Here is an 18,250-nt window from a genome sequence, read left to right as displayed (position 1 = left end):
CATCGGGCTCTCTGCTTGGCAGGGAGCCTGCTTCCCTTCCTCTCTCTCTGCCTGCATCTCTGCCTCCTTGTGATCTCTGTCTGTAAAATAAATAAATAAAATCTTAAAAATAAATAAATAAATAAATAATTAAAAGAAAGTTATCAGTGCAGACCTATCATGTCAAAACACAGAAAGTGAATTTCAAATGTTGCTCTCTCAAGGCAGAGTAGAGTGTGGATTATCTTGGCAGTTAATTAGATGACAGAACACATCTAGCATTGTGTTGAAGGAATGCAGAATGTGTCAACATGGATTAAGCAATCATCACAGTATTCCCAACCATAGGAAACAATGATCAGAAAAGTATGACAACGTAAAACAGAGTATCTCATCACAGAATTTATTTACAAATTTTAAAAAGCAAAATGAGGTTGCAATGGAAATAGTTCATCTGTTAGCAAAGCAGGGAAACTCACTGAGCCATGGTGAGTTAATGAAATCACATTTGATTGCAGCAGTAGAAGAAATGTATCCTGGGAAAATTTGTTGTGCACTGTTAGCCTTTACATGAGAAGAGCTACCTGGGACTTTGGTAGACATATCCTTATCAATTGAAGAGAAGGCAAACCGATTCCCAGTTATTAGTACTGAAGTTATTGTTTACTGTTATTGCTGTTTACTAAAGCACCAGTGCCATGTTTGAGACTGAAGAATTCATTAGTCTCAGTGAATAGTCTGGTGGAACAGCTACAGGCAAGGATGCTTTCAAAGAACTTGAGAACTGAGTAATTCAGTAAGACCTGAAATGGAATCTGCTATTTTGTGTAACAACTGACAGTGGTAAGAATATGTGTGGAGCAGACAAAAGCTTAGTTGGGCAGATGTACAAAGCTTGTGAAATGCAAGTTGTTTCAAGCTTATGGTTATTAATCATAGTAGTGATTGGCAGGTACTTTGTGGAAAATGTTTGAATCTGTCATGTGTTAAAGAACCAGTAATGCCAAGCATGAACTTCTTTACGTCTTATAGATGTAACCATTATCATTTCTATGAATTTTTTTTTAAGAAAGAGATGCTGGGAGCGCCTGGGTGGCTCAGTCGGTTAAGCCTTTGGCTCAGGTCGTGATCCCAGAGCATCCTGGGATCGAGCCCCACATCAGGCTCCCTGCTCAGTGGAGAGCCAGCTTCTCCCTCTCCCTCTGCCTGCCTCTCTGCCTACTTGCACTCTCTCTCTCTCTCTCTGTGTGTCAAATAAATAAAATCTTAAAAAAAAAAAAAAAGGAAGAAAGAGATGCTGCATATCCAAACTTCTGTATTTCACTGTAGTGAAGTTAGCAGCAGTCAAGTTTTGCTATGAATTTTAAACTCAGGGGCTAAAATTTTTCCAAACAAGAACCACCCTCAGCCACTGTTACTGAACATTGAAGGGCTATGGAGATTAGCCTTTGCTATCTTGACACTGAATTATCAAATTGTTGCTGTATATTATGTAAGATGTTATATTCTAACATTATTCTAATTCTAATGATTGAATTAGCTTCTGATAATTTTTGGTGCTGTTTCTTAGTGAATTCAGTATAAAGGCAAACAGCACTTACGTGAGAAACTTATACTGTACTAAAGTTAGATAGTTTGGGTCACAGGTCAGTCATACTACATTATACACTTCTTTACTATAAAAAGTTAATACATTGTGGAATGAATAAATCACAGGGGTGAAAATTACAGCATAGAGAGTATAGGTAGTGGTATTATAAAAGCATTGTCTGGAGACAAATGGTGGCTTGTGGTGAGTACAGCAGGACATACAGAGTTGGTGGAATCACTGTGTTGTACACTTGAAACTAATGTAACATTGTGTGTCACCTGTACTTCAATTTGAAAAAAAGTTAAAACAAGATGTTATATCTCCATTCCCACACATACTTGCTGCAGAAATACTTTCTGAGCTCAAACTATAGTTCTAATAGTTTCCTTCCCTATTCTGCCTCTAATTGTAGATTTATACTTCTTTCTAAAAAATTACTGGGGCGCCTGGGTGGCTCAGTGGGTTAAAGCCTCTGCCTTCGGCTCAGGTCATGATTCCAGGGTCCTGGGATCGAGCCCCGCATCGGGCTCTCTGCTCAGCGGGGAGCCTGCTTCCTCCTCTCTCTCTGCCTGCCTCTCTGCCTACTTGTGATCTCTCTCTGTCAAATAAATAAATAAAAATCTTTATAAAAAATTATTTTACTTTTTACAATATTGGGTCTACAGAAGGAAGGAGATAAACATGCTTGCTATCTTGAACTAGTAATAAAAACATTGTAAATTCATGTGGACTTTTACCATTTTATGTTAAGAGCTGGTTTTATTTTGCTACTAAGCTTCAGCAGCTCTCCCTAAAATGTCTCATTCATTCATTCATTCACTTACTGGCCTCAGTGTTGGAAGCCAGGAGGTGGAGAGAGAAACAAATAATTACAATAAGTCATAACTATGGTGGTAGACATGTGTACTGGTGCTGGGGAGAGGATGGACAGTATGACTGTTTCCATATGGGAGGTAGAGGAAGACTTCACAAACCACAGTGTTGGAACTGGGTCTTAAAAATTGAAGTCCAGGGGCGCCTGGGTGGCTCAGTGGGTTAAGCCTCTGCCTTCGGCTCAGGTCTTGATCTCAGGGTCCTGGGATCGAGCCCCACATCAGGCTCTCTGCTCAGCAGGGAGCCTGCTTCCCCCGCCCCCCGCCCCTCTCTGCCTTCTTCTCTGCCTACTTGTGAACTCTCTCTGTGTGTTAAATAAACAAATAAAATCTTAAAAAAAAAAAAATTGAAGTCCAGGGCACCTGGGTGGCTCAGTGGGTTAGACCTCAGCCTTTGGCTCGGTCATGATCTCAGGGTCCTGGGATCAAGCCCCACATCGGGCTCTCTGCTCAGCGGGGAGCCTGCTTTTCCCTCTCTCTCTGCCTGCCTCTCTGCCTACTTGTGATCTCACTCTCTCTGTCAAATAAATTAATAAAATATTTTTTTAAAAAATTGAAGTCCAAAGTTCATTAGGTGGAGAAATGGCATTTTAGGTCACTGGAACACTGTGTGCACAGATAGGAAAAGGTCAGAGATCAGAGGACATGTTTGCATGTGGCCATGCGAGATAGGAGGAGTGGCAGGAAAGGAGGCTGGGAAGGTAAAGTATCGCCAGATTATGAAGGGCCCTGCATAGTGTGTCCTGAAAATCTGGTTTGGGATGCAAATTTCTGTTGCAATGGAGTTGGTTCATAAATTCAAGTGACATCATATTCTATCAAGATTTAATTTACTGTTAGTGATAAATCAGCCTATCGGACTTAAACATTTCCATTTACTTTCTTAACATTTCCTCTTTATTCAGTCTGTTTGCAAGATAGAATCCAAATTACAGCACTAGTACAAATTGAATTAAGGCTGAAAATGCCCTTAAGTTTGAGATTTTAGAAGTTTTCGTGGGAGGAAAAGACTTTTAAGAGGTATCAAAATGATGTAAAAGGGCTAATCATGCTTGATTTTGTCTACACAGTCTTTAACTGTTTTTGCAAATTGCCTGTTCAGTTTATTATTTTCTGAAATTTAATTTTCTTTGTTTTTTGTTTTTTTTTCCAGTGGACAGAAAACTGCAGAAAATCAACCTATCCTCCTTCTGGACCAACGTGAGTAAACATCAGATGTTCAAAACTGACTTTGGCCTTTGTGGAGACTTTTCCATATGTAATTATCTTATAAAAATGACAGTATTGAAGAAAAATTTAAGTCATGTCTTCTATCTTTAAACAAATTTTTTTTCTTCTGAGACAGTTTTGTTTGGTCAGGTTTGTTTGGCTAAGAACCTGGACAAATATTGAAGTACCCCATGACTAAAATGCCCTTTTCTAGTCTATCAAAATCAGAGAGAAAAAGAATTTCTGTTCTCCAGCAAATTCTGTCGATTGCCAAGCATTTTTTTATCCTGACAAATGCAGAGCTGAACCGTGACTTCCTGTGCTACCTGAATATAAACCATCAGATTATATTGGAAGAAAGTGTAGGGTCTTATATATGAAACCTTCAAGAAATAAACGCCTAGTGTGATAATCAAAGCTGTTGAGGACAAAACAAGATTAAAAAACATAAGGGAAGGGCCAGTGTCATATTTTAGTGCATTTAAGTTAATATTTTTAATATAGGTATATGGCATTTTCAAATCTTTCATGGCTAAATGGGTTTATGAAAAAAGTATAAGAACAGCCCACCAGCCCAGAGGGTTCAGAATGTGGAAAAGAAGAGAAAGGTATAAAGAAGGGTAATCTTTTTTGCCCTGCTTTCTTTCTTTCTAAAAGTAGCCTGGGGCGGACAGGGGAAAGGAGAGTACAGCTTTAACCTGTTAACCTTAGAAATAAAACTGCCAGTTATTTTCCCAGCAAACATGGGTTTACTTGTGAAGAGCAGAGAATTACAATGCAGGACAAGCAAGCTACAGCAAAACTGTAGGGAAGCCAGCAGAACAAAAGAGGAGAATGCTCTTTTATAGAGAAAGGGGGAGGTTGGGAAGGCTCTTCAAACCAGAGAGTCCATTGGAATAAACAGCGTTTGAAGCATAGTGCCTTTTTATTGGCTGAGTTATGGCAGTGTCTTATTGGCTGGGTTGTTGCCAGAAGAGGAGGAAAGCCTTTCTTCCTGCAGGGGTAGTAAAGTAGTATCTAAAGTATTATCAATTTGCAAGCCTCCTTTCTTTCTGTGGGGTTGTAAGTTCAAGCCCCATGTTGGGGGTGAAGCTTTCTTAAAAAAAAAAAAAAAGTCTTCAAAAATATAAATTAAAAAAAAAATCTTTCTTTGAAAGCATCAGTGATCAAGAGTCAGGTTTTCCACATTTCTGTGCAGGGAGGAAGGTGCAGAGCAGTTGGAAATCACTTAAAGCCATATTTGAGTTAATAAGAAGGTTAGGAGAGAACACTCAGGCACTTCCCATCTAAAGACTGTATCTTCTTAAGGTCATAAGTGTTGGAGATTTTTTCAGAGCACTGAACCAGCATCATCTTATTGAGTACATTGTTTTTTTAAAAAGTTCAATAGAGAGCAAAATACAAAACTTAAAATAATTATACAGAACGGAAGAAGTAACAGAACTCCAAATTGTATGATGGCTCTAAACTAGGACTCTAGGTCTGAAAGTAGCCAACTGAAATATTTATCGGCACTGATTCCAATTTAGAAGAAAGGTTTTCCCTGTGGAGGCAAACATGGAGTCATATATGCCTCCTGGAAGTCTCTGCTTCAAGAGACAATGGAAGCAGAATAGTGGATATAGCCAAGAGCACACAGAGTACATTTGTAAACATAAGTACAGGTACATACTAATACTTTGTTAGTAGTCCAGTGGTTTAATGCATTTGAGTGGTGGGAGTTTTAGAATTTCTGGTAGGGCCAGACTGTTATTTGGTCCAAACCAGAGTCTCTTTTTATCAAGACAACAATTACTAGATTTTCAGTGTCGTTTTTCCCTCTCTAGAGTCAGTTGTTGGGTATCTCTTGTCAGTTTTTCTAAATAATCATCTGGGAACGTCCCTTTGGACTGTGACAGAGGTTTGTCTCTTGGTCTCCTTAATAGCAGCATTTTTGGTGGAAATACCAAAGGTATTATGAGGTGGTTTTGTTTGGCCCCCAGGGAGTGAGTCAAGTCTAGTATGCCCAAGAACCTTATTAATAGAGCAGCTGGCAAAAGTATGACATCTAGTACATTTTGGACATAAGAGCCATTTCTGTTGTGGGTAAGGACATTTCATTGTTTCTATAATATTCCAAAGTGATGAATTGCCCCAAAGGCATACTGACTATTGGTATAAATGTCTGTGGTTTTAGCCTTGGTGAAGGGACAAGCTTGAGCAAGGGCATATATTTCATCCTACTGGGTAGAAATAGCCAAAGGTTAAGGTGCTGCCTCAGTGATGTCAAAAGGAAATTGTGATGGTGTACCCCATTCAGTATGTACCACGTACATCCTTCAAATAAGAACTCTCAGGAAGTCATGAAAAAGCTTGCCTTGGTTAGAAGAGTTTCTTACAAATTGTCATGAGGGGCCAAAAAGTCATGTCAACAATCATATAGGGTATCATCTGGATCTGAATGTAGTTCTTGTTTGAAGATCAGCTGCCCTAAGTATCAAAGTTGAATTTGAGCAAACTATTTTTTTTCTCACTTTGGAGGCTTTATTTCCCTTTAAGCCTACAAATTTTCATAGATGGATGTTGTCTCCTGTAAAGAAGTTTGAGAAGGGAGGATAGAGAAGCAAGTCATCTACATATTTTAAGAAAGTAGAGCCTTCCCAAAACTTTCTATCATCCAAATCAGCTTTTAAAGCTTGTGAAAAGTAAGGGGGACTCTGTGAAACCCTAGGGATAAATATTACCATCCAGTTGTATTGTTGTTCTTCCCAAGTGAAGGCAAAAAGATACTAGCTGTTCTCATCAGTGAGCATACTAAAAATGTTCTGCATAGTTAAATTCTGAAAAATTTGCTTTCAGTAGGAATGGATATCAGTAGCATATGAAGGTTGGAAACAACAGGATACCAAGGGGAAACAGTAGTATTTACTGTTCTTAGGTCTGGAACAGACCTCCATTTGGCCATTGGGTTTTCTTACAGATAAAATAGAGGTATTACAGGGACTAGTACAGGGGATAGTGAAGCCCCGAGCCTTGTAATCTTCTATTATGGGCTTGATGCCTCCAGGGCCTTCTTTATTTACGGAGTATTGATTAATTCTGCAGAAAGGTTTTGAGGGATCTATTTGAATCTTGTTGGGGAGGTGCACTTGGGATTGTGCCAATTTCAGTTGAAGATTTTGCCTGTTAAGGAGGTGGTAGTTGATCCAGTAGGAGCAAATAATCAGTGTTCCTAGATGCAGCTGTAGTCAGAGATGGAGCCAATGAATGATGTGGAAGGTCATTTAATCAACCCTTGGTTGACTCTTTTGATTACTGTTAACAAATTCTAGAATCATTTCCCCCTTGGGGAGAAGGAAATTCTGGCATGATAGTTCTGTGAGAAATCTTGGCCCAGTAAATGAATAGAGATGGAGGAATGAAGTGGGGGGGGGGGGGGTTGGGAAGGATACATACCTCTCAATAGGCCTAGACAAAAGGGAACAGGTTCAGAAATGGGAACCTGTTGAAGTTTATGAGAGATTACCTCCCTCTTCTCCCACCTTCCCCCCCTTCACCTCACCTTAGCTACTTGAGCTTTTGTAGTGCTCTGAGGTGGAGGCTGCTTTAAAGCAGTAGGATTAAGCATGGAGAGTGTAGCTCTAGTGTTGATACAGACATAGATTTTTTTTTTTTCCAGTCTGGAAAGTGGTTTCTGTAGGTCACTGAAGAGGGAGGTTGGGATGAGCACCTGTAGCTCCTTGGGGCCTTGTGTTTGGGAATTAGATGGTTAGACAGCACCTAGAGCACTTAAGTTTGTCCCAGCTTTTTAGTAATGCCGTGGCTCTTTGCAATAATGGCAGAAACTGGAAGGTTTTTGGTTTAGGCCTTATTCGCCCAAGTCGAAGAATTTTAGCAGTCCTTTAGGTGACCCATCTAGGACACAAGCAAGCTGAAATGTTTTTCCATTTCATCCTGGTCCTCTTAAAAGACTCAAGGAGAGGGGTACCTGGGTGGCTTAGTCGGTTAAGCATCTGCCTTCAGCTCAGGTCATGATCCCAGGGTCTGGGATCAAGTCATGAATTGATTTGGCTCCCTGCTTCAGCAGGGACTCTGCTTCTCCCTCTGTCTTTGGCCCTGCTCATGCGTGCACTCTCCCTCTTTCCCCACTCCCCAGATAAATAAAATCTTTAAAAAAAAAAAAAAAAGACTCAAGGAGAAATATCCCAGTTTGGGTCATTGATGAGTATAGAGTTAACTGCTACCTGGGTGGATTCAGCATTTAAAGGAAAACCAGTACCTTCTTTAAAAACAATTTGGAGTCAATTATAGTAGTTATGAAGAGATTCATCAGGCTTTTGTGCACAAGCCTGAATTTTTGTTCCCATCAACATGCTTAGGAAAAGCTACTGTAACTGCCCAGTGGATATTCCTTGGGAGTGTCCTAGTGTCTTACCAAAAGTTAGGAGTCTGTTTCTCTGTGTGTCCTTCAGGATGTTCCTATCGGACTAGTTTCAGCCAGTGTTTGGTCTGGCCTTTGCAAGTAAGCATGTGGATTAATGGATATAAATCTGAGAACTAGATTGGTAAATTTGAATAACTAGGGTAAATTCTAAAGCCTGTGGGGTGGGGGAGAGGTCACCAGTCACTTCAGAAAACTCTTCATGACTTGCATAGTTCCCTTAGTACAGGAGCATAAGAAACTTGGCATTTCTATAGATCATCTGAAGACTCGGCTTTAAAGGGGCAGGTTTTAGCAGGTTCAGGAGAAGGAGCAGGGAGTACTTCAGAGGGAAAAGGAAGTTCAGCAGTGTAAAAAAAGGAAAGTGGCACCTGCCAGATGTCAGGAAACAAAGGTAGAGGGGGGGGGAAAGATCTCTGAAGCTGTTTTGACTTCTTTCACTTGTCTTGTCAGTTAATTTAGAAATAGTATCTTACAAAGAGGCAAACTCAAAATCCTGTAGGGATTCAGAAGCCTCAAGGTACCATCTAAAACAGGCATTCCGTTTAGGTTTTTTTGTTTTTTAGTGGCTGTGCTTTCTAATTTACTTTTGGGTAAACCAAGTTTGGGAAGATCCGAAGTTCCCCATAATGGGCATTGAAGTTCTGAGTTACTTTTGGTTAACTCAGTCTATTTAGTTATAAATGCATATGCAGGGGGATCACAGTTTTTAAACATAGAACAGCTGGAGTCCTAGGAGGGGCCGAGTACCCTCGAAGCATTTTGATGACTGAGATCCCATTTCTTAGACATTTTTCTCTAGGGTAAAGAGAAAAAATGCTAAGTAGCACAGTTTCAACAGGAACAGCCTGTTTCCAGAAGGCATCAGGCCAAAGGCCGGTATCGTTCCAGTAGGAACAATCCAGTTCCAAATTGGAGTCATACCAAAAACTAGTGCATATCCAGCAGGCACAGTCCAGTCCCAAAATGAGTCAGTTCACACCAGTCTAAACAGGAGTCAGTACAGTTATAACAGAAACGGTCTGGTTTTGTAAAGGACTCAATTAAGTACTCTCAGATTAAAAAAAGAAACAAACACACACACAAACAAGGCCTTAAGACAGATCCCAAATAAAGCCTGGAGAGCTCTCAAAAAGAAAGTGGAGCTTGAATTCCAGGGAAAACTTACCCTCCAGCCCAAGGATTGTCAAGAAAGAAGGGAGCCCAGGTGGCTCTGTGGTTAATCCGCACCTGTTTGCTCACCAGCCTTGGAGTCGTTGGGAGTTTTCTCTGTATTCCACTTCTGATCACCAAGTAATGTTAACCTTAAACGTAAATCTGCCAGTTATTTTACCAGCGAATATAGGTTTATTCAGAAATAGCAGAGAATTATAGTGAGGGACAAGCAACCTAGGGCAAAAACGTAGGGAAGTCTGTAGAACAAAGGAGAGGAAAGATGTTTTCTAGAGGAAAAGGGGAAGTTGAAAAGACTGTTAAAATAAGTCCACTGGACTGAACTGGGAGTTGGAAGAATAGTGGCTTCTCATTGGCTGAGCTGTTGTCAGGGCAACCTTTCTTCCCCTTGGGGGGATAGTATAGTAGTAGTTAAGGGTGGTATCAGCTTGAAAGGCAGCTTTCTTCCTGTTGAATCTGCAGTCGGGCCTGACAGCTATCCTGCTGCCCCTGACTCCAGACTAAATGACATTTACTTTTATTAATTTTCAGAAACTAGCAGTATCAAGATGACATTCTTGATTTTTGTAGTATTCCAAATATATATATTGTGCTGCACTTGCCTAAATTATGTAATAGCCTCTGCCTCACATACAGTGCCACTGTAATACACAAAATTCTTTTGATTTATTCACTTTTCTGTGGAAAAAGGCAAATATTTGACAGGAAGTAATTTAGGAGTAATCAGTTCCTATGTTCTTCTAAAGCCAGTGTGCTTTCCAGCCCTCTCTGTAATGGCTTGCGCTCTGGAGGTCTTCCTTTGGGTCAACACTGGCAACATCTTGCTCTTCAGTGCCTTATTGATTACATGCATCTCTTGATTGGTGTCACTGCCCCAATTCATTTAACACATAATGAACATCTTCCATGTTAAAGGCTTTTTTTTCCTACTCCCTTTCATGTCCACCTTACGTGTGTCTATGAACTGATTACTCTGCAAACCTTCCCTCCTTGGGCTTTTAACTGGTTCCAGGCTACTGAGTGTATGTATGTGTATACACGTGTATAAAGACAGGTACAAAACCCACATGTAGAAATAAACACATTTTTCCCATATTTATCTGTCTATACAATGTAAATATTTTTGTCCTGGTATCTCCCCTGGATTCCTTCCTACTTCCCTAGCCTGTTCTCTGCAGAAAAATCTTCCATTCTGCTCTGCTCCTTTCCTCTGAACTATAACTGTGCCTTGGGATATGAGAGGGGAGTGTGGTATTCATATACCTTTGAATGACAACAGAATCCTCCTCTACATTATTTTTGATTGAGTGCATCGATCTGGAGGTATGCATGGGCATCTGTGAGGGAGGAGAGAAATACCTGTTTATCCAGCCTGATCAGTTACATGAGGACTGGAGATCAAGGGCCTGACAGCTAGAGCACCCCTGAATCCAACCAGATCCCATTAGCATTTATTTTCTACTGCTCCCTGGCATGTAGCAACTGCCTTCTTATTTGTGTGTTCGTGTGTTGTGTCACTTGGACTAGTTTCTGAGCCACCTGTGGAGCCAGGTGGGTTCAGTCAGTTATTAATAGTGCCTGTGATGACCTGGGCACAGCAGATGCTAAGTCTCAAACATAATTTAATGATGTTTATTGTTTGCAGTAAAGTGGGAAAATATTCTATAGTCATGACTATTGATTGAATAGCGATACTGCTGAGTATTTTTTGTGTGTTTCGTGTAATCTTTACTGCCCTTAATAAAGTAGATAATGTTTATTTTTCTAGGAAACTGAGGTACAGATGTTAAATATGGAGATATTTTAGAAAAATATTTAATGAGAAAATGTAGGATCATGGTTAAGCTTTAGTTATTAAAATGATTTTGTTAATCAGTTTCACAGTTCTTTCAAAGGTGGAGGTGTTATTAGAGAGAGATTTGGGGGTCTCCCCATGCCCACTTAATCTAATGCTCTGCTGTACTGAGTTTATCTCTTCCCCATTTCTTCTTTGGAATCCTTGAGCCTACCTAAAGAAGAATCAGGAGATTAGGGTGGATATAGATTTGAGTTGTGTTGGATATTCTAAGGGGAAGAGCAGCTGATTGGAGTTCAGAAAACCTGTCTTAGGGCAGTACCACCAATGTCCACAGCTCCAGTGGTCACTGCTTTACCATCACTCCTAGACATGGAAATCTGGGTGCTTGCTGGCAGGGAGGGGAGACCATTGGTAGCACCTACCTATAATAGGATAAACAAGATTTTTTTTTTAACTGTGGGACCGAATGTTGCTTATGAAATTATGACCAGTTAAAAGCTGAATTAATTTTTTATGTTAAGCTTTTTTCTAGGAATTAAGTATCAAAGTCTTTAATATAGATATCAGCTACTGTAGCTCACACCGGCATGTACCTTATGTTTCTCTGGAGCAGAAAAATAATGGTGCACATGCTGGCTGGTTTTAGGCATACCTCTAAGCTGATAAATCACTGAATGGCACACCCTTAGAGGCTTAGTAAGAAGATCTGGAAGATGATGTTTCTGTAGCTAAGGAGAAAGGTGGTAGCATTCATCCACCAGAAATAAGGCCCAGCTCCAATGATAAAGGAGTGGACGTTGCTATATCCTCAGAGTAGAAACTGCCATTTCTCAATTGAAGAGTAGTAAATGCATATGATTGGAACAGTGCTTGGGTGTGCACTGACTACAGAAGAATGCGGAGAGAGAGAGAGCATGGCAGGAAGAGTCTCATGGCTGAGTGAGTACTGAAGATTTTTGAAGCCAGTCATGGCAAGCTGATACATGTTGCCACTTCTGGAGGCTTAAAAGGCAACTGTACAGAAGCCAGTGCTAAGGCAATGATTTGGCAGGAGTGTGACTGTCTAACAGGGAATTCTGAGACTGGGAAACCAATCAGAGAAGTGCCCAAAGCCTAGACTAAGTCTCTGCAGAGATTTAGGAGGGCAAAAAAGGCAGATATTTTCTAGCACTGAGATTCAGATGACATGTGGCTCTGAGCCAAAATTCTTTCACTTATCATCAGTTCACTTTAATCTTCCAGAATGTATAACTCTATTCTAAGATTTCTGAAATTGTGTGTGATTGTGTATACAACATAGGGCAGAAACACTAGCTGGGAAAATGAGCTTTTGTGCAAACCTTAGTTTGAGTACTAGTTTTTATGTTATTGTTAAGAATATGCCTCTAACATATCCATCTCAATGTAACTGTCTAACTCCCGTCAAAAAACTGCTTTTTTCATTTTATGGTTCCATGCCTCTCATTACAGCTATAGGGGTCCAGTTCCATGGTACACCATAAATCTTGACTTACCGCCCTACAAAAGATGGCATGAATTGATGGTTGACAAGGCACCAGCGGTATGCTGATTGTTAAATCTTCTATTTCTGACATTACTGAATATATTGCATTTTTAAAAGAGCATTTCATGAACTTACACACCAAGTATTTTAAGGATATAATTTTGATATTTTTCTCCTGTTAATAATAGGAGAAATGATGCCATTTTTCTATAGCTTCCTGATCTTTTTCTCGCCTTTGCCTTTGTTTCTATCATCTGCCTTTTTCTAATTAATTAATAAAATGGTCTGTTAAAGATGTATTGTGTGTATAGATTAGAAGAAAATATTTTCAAATAGCACTCTCTCTATATGTGGATAAATCAAAAGGTCTTTGTCTGTTTTCATATTACCAATATTAATCTTAAGTAGTCAACATTTTTTATGTCTCTTGTTAATTAAACAATTTATTTATTTTTCAGCTAAGAATTATTATGAATTCCCTGAAGGATCTAGTAAATGCATTTGTGCCAAGTGGAAAAATTATGCAGATAGTAGATCAAAAGTTGGTAAGAAATATTATTTCCCACAATAAATTTTAAACATACACATATCCACATATACACACAGAGAGTAAATGAAACAAGATGGGATTGGGAGGGAGACAAACCATAAGTGACTCTTAATCTCACAAAACAAACTGAGGGTTGATGGAGGGAGGGGGGTTGGGGGGGGGGTGGGGTTATGAACATTGGGGAGGGTATGTGCTCTGGTGAGTGCTGTGAAGTGTGTAAACCTGGCGATTCACAGACCTGTACCCCTGGGGATAAAAATACATTATATGTTTATAAAAAATAAAATTAAAAAAAGAAAAGGCTCTGGTATTTATTTAAAGGCATAAATTGACAATTTCTTCTAAGGAGCTTAGACGAGTTTTCATTTATTCTAGACAACTATCAAAACTTAGAGGGGCACCTGGGTGGCTCAGTGGGTTAAGCCGCTGCCTTCGGCTCGGGTCATGATCTCAGAGTCCTGGGATCGGGTCCCGCATTGGGCTCGCTGCTCAGCGGGAAGCCTGCTTCCCTTCCTCTCTCTCTGCCTGCCTGTCTGCTTACTTGTGATCTCTCTCTGTCAAATAAATAAATAAAATCTTAAAAAAAAAAAAACAAAAAAAACTTAGACTTAAAATTCTGGGGTTTGGTAATGTATGAATAATAGGACACAAAATAGCATGACAAATTTTGGCAATTAACTGCCCCTTAATTTTAAGAATGGACTACTTATACAACAGTGGACACATATGTGTTTATCTGGGAGCATGGTATGTCCTTCCCCTTAGACATACAATTGACCCTTGAACAGCACAGGTTTAAATTGGGAAGGTCCACCCATACATGGATTATTTTTCTTATAAATACAGCAAAGTACCATAAATGTATTTTCTTTTCCTTATGATTTTTTTAAGATTTTCTTTTCTCTAGCTTTTTAAAATGTAAGAATACAGGTTAAAAGACATATATAACATAGAAAATGTGTGTTAATTAACTGTTGATATTATCAGTAAGCTTTCTGGTCAGCAGTAAACGATTAGTGGTTTTGGGAGAGTCAAACATTATACGGGGACTTTCAGCTATACAAGAGGTGCGCACTCCTAACCCCACTCATTGTTAATTGTACTTATATTTGCAAGTTCACTATTGAAAATTTGGGTTGTGTGGGGTATTTTTGCTTTTTTGTTGTTGTTGTTTTATTTGAAGTACTTTACCTCTATATCTCAGGACACCCAGAGATTTTTCTGCATATGACCAAATGACATATTCAGCCTGGCTCTGCTCTTTAGGGAGGCCCTCAGTAGCTGTGACCATTGAAACTCACTTGGGTTGAGTGTTTCTTTTAGCAGTGTATTTGCCAAATCAGCTCATTTTCCTCTTGGTCATGCAGGAAGACTCCATTTCTTCAGCTTCTTTTTAATATAGGTGGGACCAATGGAAAATCTAGGGCCTGACCCTTAGAGCTCCCGAGAGATCCTTATCACCCTGTTTTGGTCCTTGCTTTGGGACCCTGTATGTTTTGCAGGGTACAAAGGATTGGGAAGACCACCAAGGGCCTAGGGCAAATGTTTCAGCACTTAGGACATTTGGGATTGGATAATATTTTGTTGTGGGACTGTCTGTGCATTGTTGGGTGTTTAGCAGCATCTCTAGCCTCTACCCACAGGTGTACCCCTTCGTTTTTGAAAACCAAAAATGCCTCTAGGTATCACCAAATCTGCCCTAGAGGATAAAACCACCCCTAGTTAAGCATCATGGAGTCCTAGAGACTGGATGCTCTATGCATATCATCCCTGAGACACTTGCATCTGCCAGCCGCCAACTCTGTTCTCCCACATATTCATGCTTTCAGAGTCTTTGATTAAGTGACCGCTTCATGTTTACTAACCAGACCTCCCCCACATACAAAGGTTCACAGGAACAACAGACAGGAGGCCCTCCCATCCCCCTCCTCTGCATGCCAGCAGGATGGTACATGTCCAGGATTGCATTCAGACAACATTGGGTTCTTTTCCCTTAATCATTGGATTTTAAGGCTGGATCAGTCCCGTAATAACTATATCCTTTGACACATTTCTTAAACTGTGAAATGTCAGGTTTCTCATCAGGGAGAACACACTAATAATAATACATATTTTATATGGTCACTGTGAGAATTAAGTGAAATACTGTATATAAAGCACAGTGCCTGAGTATGATTAAGTGGTTAATATATTTTCAGTAAGTCATCTTTGTTTGTTACATGGCAGGAATATTCCACTTGTGTAATGCTTTGAATTCCTAAGGAGTAGAAGTAAAGATGCTTAGATCACATGATATAAACACCAAGTTGGTGACAAATGAGACTTGCAGATTTTAAGCACTTTATTAGCGAGAGGCTGTGAGCTTAAATTGTAATCTCACTTTTAGTGGAAAATTGCATTTGAGAATAAAAATATGTGCCCACTGGGATTTTGCTCCTCTGTCCTTTGTTTGCTAACAAACTGTGATAATGCATCTAGCCTGGGAAGCCCATTAACCAAGACGGAAGGTTTTGCGAATGAATAGAACAGATTTACCTTTATGAGTGTGCATAGGAAGTGTAGTAATGAGGATGCATTGCCAAGGTGAGAGGGTGAGTTTGGGTGGAGATAAGGGGTACTCGTGAAGTGTTTGTGGGCCATGTTAGTCATCCAAATGCAGTTATTGCCAGTTATCTCTTTTTTTTGGAGAACAGAGTAAAATACAAGGCAGGAAAAAACAGTCCTAGGTCTTGGCATAATACCTGAGAACAGTTGAGTTTAAGGGAATAAAAGCGAGAGTTAAAGAATGAGGGGCCCAATATTGAGTCTAGAAAGAGTCTCTTAGAAATATAGGATATAAAAGTGCTTTATAGGGGCGCCTGGGTGTCTCAGTGGGTTAAAGCCTCTGCCTTTGGCTCAAGTAATGATCCCAGGGTCCTAGGATCAAGCCCCACATTAGGCTCTCTCTTTAGCAGAGCCTGCTTCCTCCTCTCTCTCTGCCTGCCTCTCTCCCTACTTGTGATCTCTGTCAAATACATAAATAAAATCTTAAAAAAAAAAAAAGTGCTTTATAATGACTTTTATTACTTCCCATGGAAGGAGCATCTAGAACATATTATATGTAAAAGAACCAAATCTCAAAGCAACCCTTTAGGTTGAATGATTGATAATTTATTTGTTTTCCAGCCTGGCCTACTTGGCAACTTTCCTGGTCCTTTTGAGGAGGAAATGAAGGGGATCGCAGCTGTTACTGAGATACCTTTAGGTAAAGTTCACTTTGCAGCTTTTGTAAGATTTAATAAAGCACTTTAAAATTTTTCTATTGAGGTATGGTCTACATACAGTAAAGTGCATAGATCTTAAGTATGCAGTTCAATAGAGCTTTTAAAATGCATGAATTCGTGTAATCACAACTCAGGTCAAGACAAGGAAATTCTAGCAATCCAGAATGCTCCATCACGCCATCTCACAGATAGTACCAAATCCCCAAGTTAACCGCTTATTCTGACTTCACCATACATGAGTTCTGCCTTCTGAACCTCCGTACACAGTGTGAACTGTTGTGGCAGGTTTCTTGTAGTTATCTAGAGTACTGAAATCTATCTATCTATCTAGAGTACCTATCTAGAGGTTGTGTGCTACTGTATAAATAGGATGTTTGGGTGGTTTCTAGACTTTGGATATCAAAAATAAAATAGTTATGAATATTCTTGTATCTGTCTTTGATGGACATGTTCACTCATTTCTGTTGGATATATATTGGGTTATAGGGTAGCTGTGTTTGAGCCTTGTAGATTCTGCCAAGCAGTTTTCCAAAGTAATTGTATCCACTGACAAATAGTACAACAGTTTTACTTTCCTCTCCTTAATACGTCTCTACCTGCTAGCATCAGTGTTTTTCATTTGAGCCACTTTGTTGAGTGTATGGAATCCCTTTATTGTGTCATTTGCTTTTTCTTGATGATTGTAAGATTGTACAACTATTGACCTTTTCTTTCAGTGGTTAGCATTTTGGTTGTTTTTGCTTCTTTAGAAAAATGATTAAAAAAGATAGTCTGTCTCTCTTTCCTTCCTTCCTCCTAAAGTTGAAATGTTTGTTACAGTCCTTTGCCCGTTTTCATTAGTTTTAAAACATTCTTTTTTTTCTAAGTTTTTCTTTTAATTCCACTTAGTTAACATAGTGTTATATAGTTTCAGGTGTATGATGTAGTGATTTAGCAGTTCCATACATACGTCACCTGGTGTTCATCACAAGTACACTCCATAAATCACCCACCTCCCCTTTGGTAACTATTCGTTTGTTCGTTAAGAGTCTGTTTTTTGATTTGTCCCTCTCTCTGTTTTCCCCTTTGTTCATTTGTTTTGTTTCTTAAATTCCACATATGAGTGAAATCGTATATTTGTCTTTCTTTGACTTATTGCACTTGGCATTATACACTCTAGCTCTATCCATGTTGTTGCAAATGGCAAGATTTCATTCTTTTTTATGGCTGGTTAATGTTACATTATGTATATACATGTATATAGATACAGACACACACACACACACACACCCCATATCTTCTTATCCATTCATCATTCAGTGGACACTTCAGCTTCTTCCATAATTTGGTTATTGTAAATAATGCTGCTGTAAACATAGGAATGCATGTATCCCTTTGATGCGGTGTGTTGGTGTTCTTTGGCTACATGCCCAGTAGTGTGATTGCTAGATTGTAGGGTAGTTCCTTTTTTTTTTTTTAAAGACTTTATTTATTTATTGGACAGAAAGAGATCACAAGTGGGCAGAAACAAGCAAAGAGAGAGAGAGAGAGTGGGAAGCAGGCTCCCTGCTGAGCAGAGAGCCCGATGCGGGGCTTGATCCCAGGACCCTGAGATCTTGACCTGAGCCAAAGGCAGAGGCTTAACCCACTGAGCCACCCAGGCACCCTGGGTAGTTCTCTTTCTAACTTTGTGAGGAACCTCCATACTGTTTTCCATAGTGGCCGTACCAGTTTGCATTCCCACCAGCAGTGCACTTTTTCTCCATATCCTCACCAACACCTGTTGTTTCTTGTGTTGTTGATTTTAGGCATTCTGACAGGTGTGAGGTGATAGCTCATTATAGTTTTGATTTGCATTTCCCTGATGGTAGTGATAATAACCTCTTTTCATGTGTCTGCTGGCCATCTATGT

At 39.6% G+C, this 18,250-nt stretch overlaps 1 protein-coding gene across 1 annotated transcript in view; it reads left to right on the top strand.

Annotated features, from left to right (window-relative positions):
- ASAH1 (N-acylsphingosine amidohydrolase 1) overlaps window positions 1–18,250 on the top strand; it is a 49,368-nt gene that overhangs the window by 18,683 nt on the left and 12,435 nt on the right. The window contains exons 2-5 of the mRNA XM_047716616.1: window positions 3,596–3,642; window positions 12,513–12,603; window positions 13,005–13,091; window positions 16,262–16,340. Of these exons, the coding sequence (XP_047572572.1) occupies window positions 3,596–3,642; window positions 12,513–12,603; window positions 13,005–13,091; window positions 16,262–16,340 (304 nt within the window). The remainder of the gene's footprint in view (window positions 1–3,595; window positions 3,643–12,512; window positions 12,604–13,004; window positions 13,092–16,261; window positions 16,341–18,250) is intronic.

The sequence above is a fragment of the Lutra lutra genome, chromosome 2, assembly GCF_902655055.1.
Source record: "Lutra lutra chromosome 2, mLutLut1.2, whole genome shotgun sequence".
NCBI lineage: Eukaryota > Metazoa > Chordata > Mammalia > Carnivora > Mustelidae > Lutra > Lutra lutra.
This window is presented reverse-complemented; position numbering and strand designations above follow the sequence as displayed.